Genomic DNA, 14,585 nt, shown 5'->3' on the forward strand with positions numbered 1-14,585 from the left:
GCTTAATTATGTCAATTATTTCTTCAATTGCATCTGGTGTCTCAAGCATGGCTCAAGCTGTTGGCTCACTCTGCAGCTTTGCCTTGTTACTAGATAGGAATCATGAGCAATGGCTCAACGGGATAGCTCTTGTTTCCTAGTATGTACCTTGATAGCTTGACTGGAATAAAGTGAAGTTTATTTATTAGTCATAAGTACGGCCTACGTTAACTCTGCAATGAAGTTACTGTGAAATTTCCCTAGTCGCCACATTCTGGTGCCTGTTTGGGTCGATGCACCAAATCAGCACATCTTTCAGAATGTGGGAGGAAACTGGAGCATCCGGAGGAAACCCACATAGACATGGAGAGAATGTGCAAACTCCACACAGACAGTGACCCAAGCTGGGAATTGAACCCAGATCTCTGGCACTGTGAAGCAGCAGTGCTAACCACTGTGCTACCATGCCACCCCGGTAGGAGCTGCACAATGGGTTGGCAGAAGATGAATGAGCCCTAACTGCAATCAGGACACTGAGCACAGAACTGAATGATGTAATGGTTATGGTTGCAAAGTAGCTGCACATTGAGGATTTGGATTTTTCACAATTGATAAAGGGACTAAGATGTATACAAAGAAAGGTGGACGAGCTATTGCATTTTGCATCTTGACATGTGGGCAAAGCCTACTGCTGTCTTGTTATTATTGGATTAGTTGTTCCTTAAGTGTCTGTGGCACACACCACAGTTACTTGAATCAACAACTATGGGGAAGTAGATTTAAGTACTGCTTCCAGTGGAGTGTCCCAGTATCTTCCCAAATGTAGTGGTGTGTAAGCTGTCACATGTTACTGATGACACTTGGAGTAGTTTGAAAGAAATCTGTGCCATAAAAGTTTACTGTCATGATGAACTTGATAAACACAGTCTACCTCAAACATGCACTGGTATGAGACTCAAGTTGTGGCTGCAACAGGTGACATAATTTGGTGACAGTCTTCTTTCTGAAGTGAAGCCACCTCATATATCGCTCCTCTTAAAATTTAATGAAAGAAACATCTTAACGAAAGGTCACCTTGACTCGAAAAGTTAACTCCATTTATTTCCACAGATTGTGCCTGACCTGCTGCTTACTTTATTGAATGTAGTAAAATGCTCTCTGAATGCCAATTGTGAGTATGCTCTCTGTGCAGTTCCCTCCTCTTCCTATCTCCATCAAAGCTGCCCCTGTTCGCTACCGCCCTTCTTGCTGTTCCCCTTCTCCAGCTTCAAAGGCAGCCAAAAACAGTAGAACCCCGCAGGTTCTGTCAGTAGTCAAAATGTAGTTTTCAGTCAAATAACAGACCAGAAACAGCAAGAGTTCAAAACACAAAGCAGCCACTAACCTGTAAATACTAAATGATCCCTTTATTTAGTACTGATAAAGGGTCATTCCTGCCTGTTAAACTCTCTCAACCACTTCTGGTGTTATGTAGTAAGTCAGTCACTGGGCAGCCTTGTATCACAAAAATGTCCTGTAACATGTGTAGGATCCTAATTTGTATATTTTAATCGTTGCTTTGAATAATTCTGGCTGGTGCCATGGATTCCTATTAGCAGTATCCCAAAAATACCAGTTAGCGCACTTCCAATTCATAATGAGTGTGTAAATTCTTCCTGCCATTTTGGAAGCTTATGTGTCCATTTAAGCCTGAAAACTAGACGCAATGAAATCAAATTTTCAGGCCATCAGTATTATGTGTTTCTTTGTTCCAGATCAAAAGCTGAGTGCAGGGAGCTTTCTTCTAATTCTGGATTGCACAAACAAAAAACGTTGTGAGAGATTTCTCTGCGTATTGTAAGCAATGATTAATAATGTAACAAAGTTCAATTCTTATTTCTGCGAAAGTGCCAAGAGCAATTAGGACAGTCAATAACAAAAGGTGAAGTATCTGAAACTGAACATCAGCTGTGTTCTTTCTCCACTGATGCCGTCAGACCTGCTGAAATTATCAAGCATTTTCTGTTTTTGTTTCAGATTCCAGCATCCACAGTAATTTGCTTTTATCTATTTTGTTTGTCCTTGACATCAGAACAGCATTTAACTGAGTATGAGATCAAACAACCCAAAAAAATTAAAATCAATTGGAGTCGAGGGGATGTCTCTCTATATATTGGGGGAATACTCAGTAAAAAGGAAAATGGTTGTTTGTTAGAGGATCTCAGCCCCAGGACATCACTGCAGATGTTCCTCAGGGTGGTGTCCTTCATCCATCCATCGTCAGCTGCTTCAGCAACCACCTCCCACCATTATAATATCAGATGTGGAAATCTTCACCGATGATTGGACCATGTTCAATATCGTGCACCGACCCCTTGATTACTGCGGCAGTCTCAGCCTTCATGTAGGAAAACCTGAACAGCTGTCAGGCTTATTCGCACTATGCAGATGCTAAGCAATAACAATCTACAACAAGAGAGAATCTCGCCATAACCCCATAACAGTCAGTGGCATTACCAGCAACATTATGGGGGTTACTATTGATCAGAAACTTAACTGGGCCAGTCATACAAAAAATGTGGCAGCAAAAGTGGGTCAGAGATGGGAATTCTGTGACCAGTATGGCACCTCCTGGCTCTTCACAGCCTTTAGTCCAACCGATTTATTTGATAGTAGACGCACAAGCTTTCGGGTTAGTCCCTTCGTCAGGTGAATGGAGACTTCTGGCCAGAACTCTCCATTCACCTGACGGAGGGACTAACCCGAAAGCTTGTGCGTCTACTATCAAATAAATCAGTTGGACTAAAACCTGGCGTTGTCAGACTTTTTACTGTGTTTACCCCAGTCCAACGCTGGCACATCCACATCTTCACAGCCTATCCACCATCTAAGCACAAGTCAGGAGTGTGATGGAATATTCTCCAGTTGTCTAAATGAGTGCAGCCCCAACAACACTCAAAGCTCATCATCATCCAGGACAAAGCAGAGCCCACTTTATGGGCATCCCATCCATCCATCTTAAACATTCACTCTCTGCACCACCATGCATAGTGGTTGCAATGTGTATCACCTTCAAATCATACTGCAGCAATTTACCAAAACTCTTTTGACAATATGTTCCAAATCTGTGATCTGTCCTACGTCAAAGAACAAGGCAACAGATGCATGCTATAAATTCTCTCCACATCATTCACCATCTTGACTTGGAAATATATCTCTTGTTCTTTCACTGTCGCTGGGACAAAATCCTGGAACTTCCTCCCTAACAGCACTGTGGATGTACCCACACTACACAGACTGCAATGTTCAAAAAGCAGCTCATTTGCATCTTCAATAAATGTTGACTTACCAGCCACTGTCTCATCCCAAGAATTATTTCTTTAAAAAGCCAACTTTCATTTAAACATTTATTTTCTAATTGAAAATGAATAACTAACAACATGCAGCTCTTAGATATCATAAATCTGAGACATATACAAAATAAAGATTTCTATATTAAGTATTAAGCTACTTCTTTAAAAACATGCAGTTTAATTATTTGGCTTTTTTTGTTATTGCTTTTGGCAGAGCCACAGACATCTAGCTTTGGGCACATGTTCCAGACATTCAACTCATTTGGCATTAGTTTTATCTTTCGAATCTTGGTATGACCACTTAAAAAGCCAATGAGGACACTTGATGATGCTAAATTGGGACCTAGCACCTGAGTTAGCACTTTAATGCCAAGTGTAACAGAATCTGTACAATATTGTTCAGTTTTTTCAGATGTACTGTAGACCAAAGAGTTCGCGGGATGATGTTGAAGAACTATTGAGTTCTTTATTTTTCCTTTACCTGATGTGGAAGGATAATATCGGCCTTTGTTCAATTATTCCATTCACCAGCTCCTATCCACCTTGAACTGATATTTGAGCCAGATAATTTTGCAAACTACAGCAGAGCACTTGGTTGTGATCTGCAGCCAATTTTGCAGTGAACGCCAGGGTTCTGACATCAGGTGCATGTTGCATATGCTATGCTTTGCTTGTGTTGCAAAACCAATTTTTGCCCCAGTTTTATTTTAAAGCATTTTCAACAATCTCATCTGAACACCAAGTTCATGATGGCTGTTTTGAGAAATCACAAATCACAAAGAAGCACATTGAAAATATGTTACTGAAGTGAGTCCAGGTTAAGTGTAGATTGAAGCTTAAAGTGTCACAAAATTGTTGTGCCATTGAGATGATTGTGCTTACGTCAGCAATGCCACAGTTTCACAGCAAAGCTTTGATGTCTGTGACCTAAGATTAGCTCAGTGATTTGAGAAGGTGATATTGTGAAATAGTGGATGCTACTTTTTTTTGCCTTTGGGAAACATTGATGGATTAATATGACCCATTCGTAGTCACATGACTGATGCACTCCTTTGCATAAACATGTTAACTATTGTAAGGCACTGTTTTGAGACCTGAAGAGAGCTGGCAGATCTGCATTACACTACCAGCTTCGCATTGCTCTCTAGCATCTAAATTTTAGTTGAAATTCAATCTTTATAATGAGCTATGTTAATTTATTAGGAAAAAGTTTTATCACAGCAGCATCATATCTGGTGTTGCATTAAACATTTGGATACAAAAAAATCATGCATGGTGTGCCCTTCCTGTCCCTAGTTCGCACAACAGTTTTTAATACCTACACTTATTTAAAGAAAGGAGGACTCTAAAGAACTACCATTTTTGTGATTTGTTGTTTCCACAAGATTGCCTTCTCACAGTCCTAGCACATAGGGCCCTATTTTACCATTTTGATTCTAAATGCTGGGGAAACTTGAAAAAGGGAGTGTTTCAGATCTGACTTTTAGACTCATTCTCAGGTGCCCCTATACGCATTCTGCCTGAAAAAATGTCAGCGACTCTGAATCACGTTGCACAAGCCTGTGGGCGGGGCTTAACATGCCAAAATCCTGCAGCCCTGATCCACACCTCCAACTGCGTATGTGCAAAAAAATAGAATGCGGCTCCCCTGCCACATCGCTCCCGGGCTGGATAATGCCTTCTCCTGGCCCCCACAGACATTGCCTCACCCTCCTCAACATTACTGACCCCTTATCCCCTACCCTCTCCAACCCCCAGACCGATAGTGGGCTCCTCCCCCCCCTTCCCCCTCACTGATCTCAGGTAGAGTGGCAGCAGACCCCCCTTATCCTCCCGCTGATTTCAGGCAGAGAGCCATTGGAACCCCAACCCCTCCCCTATATTCTCAGCGGCTGCAGGTTGGGAATACTGCTGAGCTTCTACAAAGCACTCTTCAGATAACTGTAATGAGTGGCTTCTAGTAGGTTTTTGTCATGAGGAGACAATTACAAACTGCATAATGTCAGTATGAGCCAGTTCAGTCTGATTCATCTGGCTATCCACCAAAAAGGAAAAACCAGTAAACTTGGAAATAAAGGGTGGCAGTAAAATCTATTTGAACTGATCATCCTTAAAATGGAACTCTAGTATTACTTGTGCTTATAATACTGATTTTGCTGGGATTTTGGCTCCTGGTCAAAGAAGTGGGCATGAAAGTAAGGGTAGAAGAGCTCAGAATTATGCTAAGCTCAAAAATTCACAGAATTGAAGGCTTAAGCTGAGGACTGATCATTCAGGACCTGAAAGAAATACGTCAGAAAGAGTGAGTAAAAATGCAACAAGAGGTGCGATTGGAAGGAGGGGTGGGATCAGTTTTAAATTTATTTATTAGTGTCACAAGTAGGCTTTTAATACTGCAATGAAGTTACTGTGAAAATTCACTGGTCACCACACTCTGGCACCTGTTCAGCTACACTGTGGGAGAATTTAGCATGGTCAATGCACCTAACCAGCACATCTTTCACACTCTGGGAGGAAATCAGACCATCCAGAAGAAACCCATGCAAACACAGGGAGAACATGCAGACTCCGCACAGACAGGGACCCAAACCAGGAATCAAACCGAAGTCTCTGCCATTGTAAGGCAGCAGTGCTAGCCATTGTAAGGCAGCAGTGCTAACCACTGTGCCACCATGCTGTCCGGAATGTATTCAGGACAACAGAGTTCCTGAAGTTCATAATTTTTCTCAACTAAAAAGAATGAAAAAAAAGAGCTTTGTTAAAAATGTCAGGTTAACCGAAGGAAGAAAGAGAACTGTGACCAAGGCACCTCTGGAGTTATTCAGCGCTGTTAAAGAGAGTTTGAGAGTCTGCATGTGGTGATATCTCATGTTAAATGTTAATGTCAGGAAGTGGAAAATGCAGTGATTCAAGGAATGCCAAATATCTTGGAGATAATTTGTAATCATATATGGATCCAAAACATGTAAAGCAGAATTTCAAGTACAGTTAATAATGAGTTTCAAGTCATTTATGGAATGACTTTACAAGAGGCAAAGCTGATTTAAGAATTTATAATGGTTGACAGAGAAGTGCTACAATTTTAACTCATTCATGGGTTGTGGGCATCGCTTGCTTAGCCAGCATTTATTGCCATTCCTAATTGCCCCTGAGAGCTGTCTTCTTGAACTATTGCAGCCCATGTGGTGTAGGTAGACTAACATGTTGTTCAGGAGGGAGTTCCAGGATCTTGACCCAGAGACAGGGAAGGAATGGCATGTTGCTTCACAATGTTGAAGTTGTTCACAATGCACGTGCTGCTAAGAAGCCTTGGTGAGTTCCTGCAGTGTCAGTGTCCCTACCTGTGGACCAGAAGCTCTGTGTTCAAGTACAGCACCAGGACTTGTTGGTCACTGAAGGAGCATTCACAGCGCAGTTCAACCAGCTGATAATTTGCTCGGGAATTCTTCCACCAGTCCCCTGTCTGTGTGAAGATATCTTTTTTTAAAAAAACTGCTGCCACTATGTGTCAGCAGTGAAGGGAGTGAATACTTGTGGATGGGGTGCCAATTGGATGGGCTGCTTTGTCTTGGAAGGTGTTGAGCTTCTGGAGTGTTTTTGGAGCGGCCAGGCTCCTGGAGAGTATTCCATCATGCTCCTAATTTTTGCCATAGCAATGTGAGTAAGGATTTACAAAGTGTGCACAGATATGAATAGATATAAGCTTTTGAAATTAAGATATATAAATTAATGCATTGACATAATTCAAGGATCCTCTATTAATTAGATGAGAATATTAATGCTTCATCTCAGTTGTCTAAATTTGATGTTGATGGCTCAACACGATAGCTAAAGCTGGAGTGGAGGGGTGGTTTCCATGCTGTGATCCTGCTGTAGAGCGAAGGGATGTCATCCCAGGACTATCACTCACCTCAACCAAAATAAATTGTCAAAAATTAATGACTAGAGATTGATGACTATTATTGTCTTGTTTTGAATTATATACACTTTTGAGTTATGGACCAATTATGTTGGATTACTCTGCTTTTAATTCATTTTCATTTCACATTGCTGGTTTATCTACTTTCATACATTTTATTTTGGAGCATACACTTTAGACTTACTTTGCATTTAGCAAAATGTTGATTCACATTAACAAAGCATGTGGCCAGTCCATTACTTCTCTCAGTAACTTAAGTATGTTGTATGTCCAAAGTGTAACAGATTATATAACAAGAGCTTTTCAAAATCATGAAGGGCCTGGACAGAGTAGATGGAGAGAAATCTCCTGATGGAGCAAGAATTGAAACCAGAGGTCATCTATTTAAAGAGATTGACAAAAAAAATGGAGACAACATGAGGAAACACTTTTTTTCACATAACAAGTAATCAGGATCTGGAATGCAATATCTGTGATAGAGGCAAATTCAGTCATGCCTCCCAAATCTGAAGACAAAAAAATTTGCAGGGCTATGGGTGAAAGGCAGCAAAGTTGGGTTTCTCTTACAGAAAGCCAGTACAAACATGGTGGGCTGAATGACTTCTTCCATGTTGTTATCATTTTATGAAGTAAATGGTTAATACTATCCAAGAGAAGCAGAGCAGGGACTTTGTATATAATTAGACTTGCTGCAAAAGTTTTCAATAAATTATATCTTACCATCAGCAAAAGAATATAATAACTTAATTATTGCAAATATGAATGTTTCATCTACCTCACAGACCACATTAATTCTGCCTCCTCTGGTTATCTCTCTTAATTGCTTGTGGTCGAAAGGAAATGTATTTTTAACTTAGAACCGATAGCTGTCTAATCTGTTATTGAACGTTTTGGCAGTTCTACCCCTTATAAGTTTTAAGTCACAAAATTAAATTACAGCTATAAGATTCCCCTCTTTTCAGTAAAGATGTGCATATCAATGTATTTCCTAAAAAGGGGAAATCCACTTGTCGTTTCAAAGGAAATTACTTATTTTTACAGCAAAATAAATTTGTAAGGGGCAATCGTACCAGTTCGCCACGCCAGTCAATGAGCCTCGAACACAGTGACTCTGGGGGATGGCTAGCATAGTACTAGGTTACAGATGGATTGGGGGTGGGGGTGGTTAGGATTGGCGGGGGACAGTACTCGCAGCTCTTGTGAGAGGGTGCAGATGTGCAACCATGCATACCGTTCAAGATAGCGGGGGTGAAGTCCACATGTGGCATGGGACATCCACAGTGATAGGCGCAGGTAGGAGGACAGAAATGTCCAATACAATCACAATGGACTGCAGGGCCACTGGGTGAGGCAGGAGAGTGTGTGGTCTTCTAGGTTGATCGGGAGAACATGAACAGTAACAAAAGGAGAAGCCAAAGCTGGTCTGGTAGTAGCAATACAGCACCATCAAGTTCAATGATGTCTGTTCGGCAAGGGTGAATACTGAGGTGGCATGGTCCAGTGTGGAGAAATCTTGAAAAATGGCCATCCTTAGCGATGCTCATAGATGTTGGAATCAGAGTAACTTTTTGTATCAGAGCCCAGAGACGTGTTGGTTAGGTGCACTGACTATCCTAAATTCTCCCTCAGTGTATCCAAATGGGTCAGAGTGTGGTGACTCGGGGATTTTCACAGTAACTTCATTGCAGTGTGAATGTAAGCCTGCTTGTGAGTAATAAATAGACTTTAAAAAACTTTAACTGAAGGCACATATACCTGTATATGTTAAGGCTGGGAGATGAGATTGGAAGCCCTGGATCCATCTAACGGTCAGGTGTGCAAAGATGATGGAAACTTCAACATGATTTGTTGGTTCAATTCTTTTTCCATCCCTTTGACAAATGGAAACCTCAACAATGGCTATCACTTGTCTTTTAAATCAGGCTTGATACTTCCTATGTCCTGCCTCCTTCCTGTGCCTCTTGCTGTAAATTGGATGGTTGATATCTCTGGGCCAATAAAGCTTCTTCACATATGGAAACAGTGCTGACGTAGTGCAGGATTGGGACCTGGAGGTGTCTGCAACTTCAGGCTACTGATCCCTGAATGGAAATCTCACCCATGCCGAGTGCATTAGGTGTGCACTGTAAATATTTGAAGTGTAGTTACTATGTCAATTGGGCAGATTGGAGCCAAGTTGTGAACAGCAAGGCCCCAAAACAACACATGAGATAAACAATTTAATTGTTTAATATTGGGAGAACACTTTGTTCTTTAAGTAGTGCCATGGCACTAGATTTCATTCACCTTGATTAGCAATTAGAATCTTAATTTAGTATCTCAATCCAAAGATGACATCTTTGACAATGTAACACATCTTCATCATTGCACTCTAATATCAATCTAATATATGTACTCAAGTCCCGGAGTGGCAGTTGAAACCTTGACTGTATGATTATTTTGTATTTGAAAAAATGTGAATGAAAAGAGATCAATGCAGTTCAAGTAATTGGAAGTGTCCGATAATATTTTCCTACGTGAGTATGTGTGTATGAGAGAGATTTGGACTCTAATGTCATCTGGTCATTTTCCTTTCAGGGTATTGCTCCACGATTGGAATTCTCAACAACTTCAATAATCAAAGAATGTCCACAAGACTTTGTGCAAATAGAATATGAGGTAAGCCTTGATTAATTGTATTACAGGTTAAAATAACTTCTTCAGTTCAGATGACCACATGCATTACTGCTGGAAAGATAGAACAAATATTTGTGTAAATATCTAGGACTCTCTCAGACTTGTCTTGTGGGGGAAGGGGGGAAGAGGAAAGCGGGTCAGATCGATCTCTGGTGGGGGAGGTGGTGGGATGTCGGATGGTCTGCTGCCACTCTGCAGGCAATTGGTAGGGGGAAGCTGGGTAGGTGTGGCAATCGGTCTGGATAGTGGCAGTGTTGGATAAGGGGGGCAATGACGTGTGTGTGTGTCCCCTTATCCATCCCTCCTACTACCCACACACATCACTGCCCCCCCCTTATCCACCCCCCCAATACCCAGACTGATCGCCACGTGGAGGACCCCCCTGCGCTCCCGCACCCTCTCCACCTGAGATCCATCTGCCCTCCTCCCCTTCCCCCGAGATCCATCTGGCACCTCCCCCCCTCCCTGAGCACAGAAAGTGGCCTGGGAGTGACCTGACACGGGCGCACTTTTTCCAATTTTTTCCTAACTGCGCTTGTGCAATTCAGAGCTCTGATTGTTCCGGCTGCGCTAAGCCCTGTCTACAGCGTGAATCAGACTGGAGATGGCTGAGAGTGTATGGGGGCACCTGAAAGCGGATTTCTAAGTTGGATCTGTACTACGTCCACAATCGGCACTTAGGATGAAAATGGTAAAATCAGGCCCTTAGTGTCCCAAGATGTGTAGATTAGGGGAATTAGCAGGGTAAAGAGGAGGATGTGTGTGAGGACGTGCCTGAGTATGTGGGTGAAAGTGTGTGACTTTGAGTGTGCATGTGAGTGGGTGAGGGTGGGTGAAAGTGAAGGAGTATGTGTGAGTGGGTGCACCCATTAAAAACAACAAAAAGGTAAAAATTTATTCAATACAGAATTTTTTTATCACAATAAATGTATACATATTAGACACAGAAATATATTTTTAAGTTTATTTTTGTATGTTTGTATCTACTGTGTAATAATCATAACTTGTGGTTTAATTCTTCCATGTAATAAGAATGTTTCTTGGGTTCTTTAGTACTCTTGGGAGGTCAAAAGAGTTTCATGCTTGGACAAATTTGGGGAACCTTGTTACCTTTTGCCTGTTGTTTTCTTGTGTCAATTTAAACACTGCGGTACCTAGGATATTAAGGCTTTCCTTCGGTGCTGTGGCTTTAAGTTTTACTGAGGAGTGATGATTATTAAAATTTCAATGAATTCTGCAAATTCTGATTTTGTGTGAGTCCAACTACCCCGTAGTCTATCAAATACCTGTGATAACGTATTGGAAATCTGGAACATTTACATTTTCATCTTGTTTTGCTATGTTATGTTTGCAAATCATTTAGGGGGAAAGCTCAAGAAAATGATGAAATCCACAAGCATTGTGCAACAGCCAATTTGTAATATATCCCATCGAATGTGGTTTTATTTTTGTAAAAATGGACTTCCATCAAGTTTCCAAAAATTGAAATATACAAGTTATTTTAGTTTTTCACCAATATAATGTTCTAATGAAATTATGCAGTGATTCTTTTCAAAGGCAATTAACAATTTTTTGTGTTTTGCTTAGCCTGGAGGAAGAAAATCATTGCTGTCTAAAATCTCATTTTTCTTGCTTCTGCAATATAATTCGACTTGTTTGTGAATATTTAAAATGGGTGTGTTTTAAAGTGTTCCTCTCTTTTCAAAGATGATTGTTTATTCTAAAGATTGTGTTATACTCCACAGCGGCTTGTGAAGTTTTTCTTGATTGATTTATTAATTTAATTGGGAAAAAGTGTTTATGTAATTTTTTTGTTTAGGAGGACAACATGAATTTGGAACTACAATCTCCTTCACTCAGGAATTCCATGACAAGATCACCAAAGAGAAAAACTTGCCCCAGAGAGAGCAGCAAAGATAACAGCTACAAGCGGCCCACAATAGCGTCCCAGACACGGTCTCTATCACCATATACCAAAAGACGGATGGCAGAGCTCTCAGAGGATGCCAATCAGAGACTCGCACACCTGAACCTTGGACCTTATCAATTTAAAAAGGAAACAGATAACAAACCTCCATTTGTCATTAGACATGTACGTGTCCAAAGAAAATGCACATTTAAACAAATGGAAATTCTGGTTAAAGATCTTTGACCTGATTGAACTGAAATATTAAAACTATGTTGGGAGGTGGGATGAAGCTTTATTTACCAACCCGGTAAGAGTTTTAACTCCACCATGTGTGCCTTTTTGTTGTCCTGACAGATTTCCTGGTGGAAATTTCACAATGAATGAGGTTGTAGGACTAGCTGATCCAGTCACCAATCCCAGGGCCAGGGGTGGGATCGAATCCTGGTGGGTGTCTGATCCCTAACACGGGTGAGGGGTAGTGCAAAGTGGGTTTTGCATAAGGGGTTGCCTGATGTCACGGGGGTGAAAGGAAGCATTCCTGTTTTTCCCAGGCCACAAGGAGCAGTATGAAGGCACTACTTGCCTTCTTTCCAAGTTCTGTACTCTTCTTGCTCTAGCTGCTGGATTTCCCAAGGCTCAGTAAACCCAGCTGGCCTCACTTCAGGCTTCCAAAGAGGTTAACTTGGAAGCTTCCAACCTTGTTTACATATTTAAATGTTAACTGCCTGCCCTAGTCGTACCTCAGTAAAACCAGGAAGTCGGTTCTCCGCATACTCCAAATTCTTTGTCCATTCAACTGCTCCAACCAACACCTAAATTTGTCACTCATCCAATTAAAATGACCTCTCCCAAACCCCATTTCACTTTCCACTGTGGCTGCCTGACCTGATTTTCAGATTTTCAGCATTTGTATTAGTTTGTTAATTTAAGTAAAACTCAGTTTTGTATAGAAACTATACATGGTTCCACTGTCTAGCAGTTGTAAATGTTTATATATTTCTTTTGAACTTTTATGTTAAACTTACTGTGAAGTAGAATGTAATCTGAACTTACATAAGAACATAAGAAATAGGAGCAGGAGTAGGCCATCTAGTCCCTTGAGCCTGCCCCACCATTCAATAAGATCATGGCTGATCATGTCAGTTCCACATTCCCGCCCTCTCCCCATAACCCTTAATCCCCTTGCCTATCAAAAACCTATCAACCTGCGTCTTAAAAATATTGAGCGAGGCAGCCTCCACCACTTCAACGGGCAGAGAATTCCAGAGATTCACCACCCTTTGAGTGAAGAAGTTCCTCCTCAATTCCGTTCTAAACTGCCCCCCCTTTATCCTGAGGCTGTGCTCTCTAGTCCTACTGTCCTTTCTGAGCGGGAAGAGCCTCTCCACCTCTATCCTATCCATCCCATTCAACATCTTATACATCTCAATGAGATCTCCCCTCATTCTTCTAAACTCTTAACGAGTACAAGCCTAGTTTATTCAGCCTCTCCTCATAGTTCAACCCCCTCAACTCCGGAATCAGCCTAGTAAACCTCCTCTGCACTCCCTCCAAGGCCAAAATATCCTTGCGTAAGTGCGGCGACCAGAACTCCAGCTGCAGCCTCACCAGTGCCCTATACAGCTGCAGCAAGACCTCCCTACTTTTATATTCAATCCCCCTCGCTATGAAGGCCAGCATCCCATTTGCCTTCCTGACCACCTGCTGTACCTGCAGGCTGGGTTTTTGCGACTCATGCACAAGGACCCCGAGGCCCCTCTGCACCGTCGCATGCTGCAGTTTTTCGCCATGTAAGTAATAGTCCTTCCTACCATTATTCCTACCAAAGTGGACAACCTCACATTTGCCAACATTAAATTCCATTTGCCAGTTCCTGGCCCATTCGCCCAGCCTATCTAGATCCTTCTGCAGACTCTCCACACCCTCCGCACAATTTGCCGTTCCACCAATCTTGGTGTCATCACATATAGTGCATTAGAGACTAAACTGTTTGTATACATTAATATTAGATTTTTTTGGAATTTCGATATTATTTTGCAGCAGTTAAGTTTAACAGTTTGCGCTCTAATACAAAATAATTTCATTTTTTTGTTGGCATTTTCAATAGTGCTAAATGCTAAAATTTGAAACCAATAAGAACAAAATGCTGAAATACTGAATTACCTACTGAGTGCTTTCAGCATTGTTTTTGTTCGTTTAAAAAAGCCTTTAATTTACCCAAATCTCTCAATGACAGCTTATCTTTTTGGTAAAGAGTTGTAATGAGCAATTGAAACCGAAGGACATCTATCTTAAGGGTATTCTACCTTTGTTTATGTTAAGATGAAGTAGGTGATTTTTTAAAACAGCGCAGTTTGCACTCTGGAAATTCTATTGCATAAGGTTTTCTTCTTTTCATGGGTGCAGAGAAATTGGACAGAATCTTATCAAAAAATGGCAAAATGTCAGGATGTTAATGAAAACTGCCATGTTTCTCTCCAGAGAAACAGACAGGTTTTCTCGCCAGATTTTATGGCACTTTGTCAAAAAAGGGGGGCGTGTTTCATGCCATTATTTTGAGAGACAGGGCCTAAACAAGCTGTTAAAGTTGGCTGTATTGAGTTTGGAGTGGCATTTTAAAGGGCTTGAAAAATGGCACCCCAATCAGATGAAGAATATAACCTTCCTCCTGCACTGCACCATGGACGTCTCAGCATCAGCCCTCTGCCCCTGAGATTAAAGCCGGCATCTATTCTTCCTCTCTCACTACGCTGCGATCAAAGCTGGCATT

The 14,585-nt window shown here is 41.4% G+C and overlaps 1 protein-coding gene across 2 annotated transcripts in view; it reads left to right on the top strand.

The window, feature by feature from the left end:
• spata6 (spermatogenesis associated 6) overlaps positions 1 to 14,585 on the top strand; it is a 100,978-nt gene that overhangs the window by 48,376 nt on the left and 38,017 nt on the right. For both annotated transcript variants that reach the window (XM_080195502.1, XM_080195503.1), the window contains exons 6-7: positions 9,808 to 9,888; positions 11,726 to 11,998. In XM_080195502.1, coding sequence (XP_080051628.1) covers positions 9,808 to 9,888; positions 11,726 to 11,998 — 354 coding nt within the window. The remainder of the gene's footprint in view (positions 1 to 9,807; positions 9,889 to 11,725; positions 11,999 to 14,585) is intronic.

The sequence above is a fragment of the Carcharhinus amblyrhynchos genome, chromosome 9 (genome assembly GCF_965287045.1).
Source record: "Carcharhinus amblyrhynchos chromosome 9, sCarAmb.v2.hapA, whole genome shotgun sequence".
Lineage (NCBI taxonomy): Eukaryota > Metazoa > Chordata > Chondrichthyes > Carcharhiniformes > Carcharhinidae > Carcharhinus > Carcharhinus amblyrhynchos.